The sequence below is a fragment of the Nansenia antarctica genome (genome assembly GCF_963989245.1).
Source record: "Nansenia antarctica genome assembly, chromosome: 17".
In the NCBI taxonomy this organism is placed as follows: domain Eukaryota; kingdom Metazoa; phylum Chordata; class Actinopteri; order Argentiniformes; family Microstomatidae; genus Nansenia; species Nansenia antarctica.
The window spans coordinates 9,398,019-9,401,535 of record NC_137687.1 but is presented as its reverse complement, the minus strand read 5'-3'; the positions used below and the strand labels follow the sequence as shown (position 1 = coordinate 9,401,535).

Below are 3,517 nucleotides of genomic sequence, written 5' to 3'. Positions count from 1 at the left end.
GCTTTGGGTCGGTCGGTCGGTCGGTGGGGCTTTTGGAACTAGAATGAGATGAACAAGCCGAGTTGACAGTGATGTCACACTACTCGATATTCAAACCAGGAAGTACTACATCTACTTTGGGAATCAAAGACCCCTTGCGGTAAATTGGCACAGATTTAAAATGCTTGGCGCCCATTTTAGACTTTGACTGGTCTCTCTGACATCTCAGTGTAATTCTTGTTTCTCTCCACCTTGTTTTAGTTTATTTTTTACAGTGAATGAAAGAGGAGGAACCCCCCCCTGTCTCTCTCTCTCCGTAGAGAGTTTAGGCTGGCCCTCTGACAGCTTGTGCTTAAGTGCTGCTTATTGGAGCTCCATGGGTGAGGGAACACACCAGACCAGACCAGAGTTGATGCACATACACACTGTCACTCACTCACTCACTCTCTTTCTTTTTCTCTCACTCTCTCTCTCTCTCTCTCTCTCACACACACTCGCATGCAGTCTCTCTCTCTCACACGGTCACTCTCTCTTTCTCTCTCTCTCTCCCTCTCTCAGATGTCGTTGTCCAGGTCCCAGATGTCTCCGGCCAGGGCGTTGGCGGTGCCCTGCAGGGTCCAGGTGGCCAGGGCCAGCTGGGTGTGGAGCTGCTCCCTGTCGCCGCCCGCCAAGATGGCCGCCAGGGTGTGGGCGCCGCGGCCGAACACCAGGTGCCGGAAGGGGACGTCTCGGAGGGACACGTAGGGGGAGAGGAGGTTGTGTTCCACCTGGGGGGGGGGAGGAGAATCATCCTACGTTACCACGTGTGTGTATGTGGAGTATGTGTGTTTCACACATGATGCAGTGGTTGACATTGTAGCAGGGGTGTGTGGGGGAGGGAGGGAGATGGAGAGGGAGGGAGATGGAGAGAGATAGAGAGAGACAGACAGACAGAGAGAGAGAGACAGAAAGAGAGAGAGACAGAGAGAGAGAGACAGAGAGAGAGGGACAGAGACAGAGACAGAGACAGAGACAGACAGATCAGTGTGTCTGACCTCCATGATTCTGTTGTTGAGGACACGGCAGGCCTGCTGGTCGTCGTAGTCAGTAGAGTGCACGGCGTTGACCAGGCTGTCGGCCGCTCTGCTGTAGGAGCCGGACGCGGACATCAGCCACTTGACCGTCAGGCCCGCAGAGTCAACACCAGGCTAAAGGAAGACACACGTCAGTCAACACCAGGCTACAGGAGGACACACGTCAGTCAACACCAGGCTACAGGAAGACACACATCAGTCAACACCAGGCTACAGGAAGACACACGTCAGTCAACACCAGGCTACAGGAAGACACACGTCAGTCAACACCAGGCTACAGGAAGACACACAGCAGCATCATAACTAAGCTCTCCAAGATGGCGCTGTGGATGGCGGCTGTGTTTCGTTCGCTGGGCAGAAACATTCCAGTAGTTCTTTTATTTTGTTGTTTTTAAATTGTGTTTGTAGCTATTATTGATGTTGACTTTGTATTTCTACTGGAATGCCAATGCCTATTTGAACCTGTACCCAAGAATGTTACTCCTTGTATCTGTACATCCATGTAATAACATCATAGCTGCAACGTTTGCAGGAAAAGCGGCATACAAATAAGTTATTATTATTATTATTATTATTATTATAATAAAAGCAATTCTGATTCTGACATCACAGTCTATAGAAGAAGAACAACAGTCAACATGACCCCACCAAGGAGGACAACAAGAACGTGAAAAAAAACAAAAAAAAACGACTTAAATAAACACAACCGTCAAACGCACCTGTCTGAGGTGCTGGTTGATCTGGGCCACTGATTGGCGGATGGTGGTCTTGTAGCCCGTGACGTCCAGAGGCAGGATGTGGTCGTGGACCAGCCTCAGGGCCAGACGGCCCGCCAGCTGCCCCGCCCCCGCCGCCAGGCCGGCCAGGCTCTGGCCCGTCGCCACGTTCAGGTGGTCCAGGTTGTCCAGAGAGGTGCCGTAGTACGGGTACTCCTTAGGCTGAGGGGAGGGAGGGAGGGGGAGAGGGAGGGAGGGGGAGGGAGAGGGAGGGAGGGGGGGGAGAGGGAGGGAGAGGGAGGGGGAGAGGGAGGGGGAGAGAGAGAGGGAGAGAGAGAGGGAGAGAGAGAGACACACAGAGAGGGAGAGGGAGGGGGAGAGGGAGGGGGAGAGAGAGAGGGAGAGAGAGAGGGAGAGAGAGAGACACACAGAGAGGGAGACAGAAAGAGAGACAGAGAGAGAGAGAGAGAGAGAGAGAGATTCATGGACAAGGTCAGAAACCTCTGCACGTAAACTTAAGCAATGTTTTTGAGATTTAAAAAAAGAAATGTATGTGGTGAGTAGCATGTCGATGGCCGAAACACAAGACCTCCGATCTGCACATTTTCAAAACACAAAACTCTGTCTCTCTGTCTAACAAATAACATTCTGCAAGAAAATGAGAATTTTTCTTTTTCATTTTCCCCCAAAAAGTGAATTTTGCAGATATGAGGTTTTGTGTTTCGGCCATCGATGTGTGTTTGTATGTTACGCAAATTATGTGTTTGAGCGCTCACCCCCGGAGAGACGAATCTGAAGGAGACAGACGGGATCCCAGAGAAGGCCAGGAAGGGATAGGCTGAGTCCTCCATCTGCATGGGCTGGAGCCTGACACAGTCATGATTGGTTGAAAAAAAAAAAAAAAAGTGAGCTATACTTTGTTCAGTCTGTGACACAAGAAGGAGCTGCTGTGCTCAGCTTAAAACAGGGTTCCCACACCTTCTGAAACATCAAATTCAAGCACCTTTCAAGGACTTTCAAGACTCAATTCCCTCAAATTCAAGGACCCAACACGGCATAGTTTGAGACAGAACTAGTTGACGAGCGTAAGTAAAACTTACAAGAATTTTTTTATTTATACATATATATGTTGAGAGAGAGAGAGAGAGAGGGAAATTCAAGCACTTTCAATGACCCATGTCTATTTTAAAAAACGTTTAAGACCTTGATTTCTTTTTCTCAAATTCACAAACTTTCAAGGATTTCAAGGACCCATGGGAACCCTGTTAAAAGTAAGAATTCTAATCTATGTTGTAATTTACCTGCCAATAACACTGGGACAGGCAATAGCCTGAGTAAGTAAAAAGTATCTAGTTTTAAGCTTGGGGTACTGATAGTGTGATGGCTGTCTTGTTTTTTTTAAAAGCTATTAGCCTTCTAAGTACTTTCCAGTGAAACCACTAGTTTGAGGTGAAGTAGGTGTTAATTTGCAAGTGGGAGGAGTCTCATCTCTCCAGCTATATAGCCTAGACCAGGGGCCACTTGGCTCAGACATCTGTGGACTTGGTGGCGGTGGACTCACCAGTCGGGTCCGGCGGCCTGCAGGAGGGTGTCGTAGGACTTTCCAAAACCGATGGGGTTCTTCACCTGAACACACAACCCAGATTATTACACCGTATAGAAGGTGGTACTGAACACAGTCTGGGTTAACAGAGAGGAGGACAGAAGGTTGTGTACCTGGGTCAGAGTCGTCTCCAGCAGCTCCTGCAG

The 3,517-nt window shown here is 49.2% G+C and overlaps 1 protein-coding gene across 1 annotated transcript in view; it reads right to left on the bottom strand.

The window, feature by feature from the left end:
- Positions 1-476: 476 nt before the first annotated feature.
- Positions 477-3,517, bottom strand: part of tfr1b (transferrin receptor 1b) — a gene marked incomplete at its 5' end in the record, with an annotated part of 8,976 nt that continues 5,935 nt past the window's right edge. Inside the window, 6 exons of the mRNA XM_080547277.1 lie at positions 477-746; positions 1,014-1,166; positions 1,772-1,990; positions 2,545-2,635; positions 3,330-3,394; positions 3,485-3,517. The exon at positions 3,485-3,517 is cut by the window's right edge and continues 35 nt beyond it. Of these exons, the coding sequence (XP_080403403.1) occupies positions 534-746; positions 1,014-1,166; positions 1,772-1,990; positions 2,545-2,635; positions 3,330-3,394; positions 3,485-3,517 (774 nt within the window). The 3' untranslated portion in view covers positions 477-533. The remainder of the gene's footprint in view (positions 747-1,013; positions 1,167-1,771; positions 1,991-2,544; positions 2,636-3,329; positions 3,395-3,484) is intronic.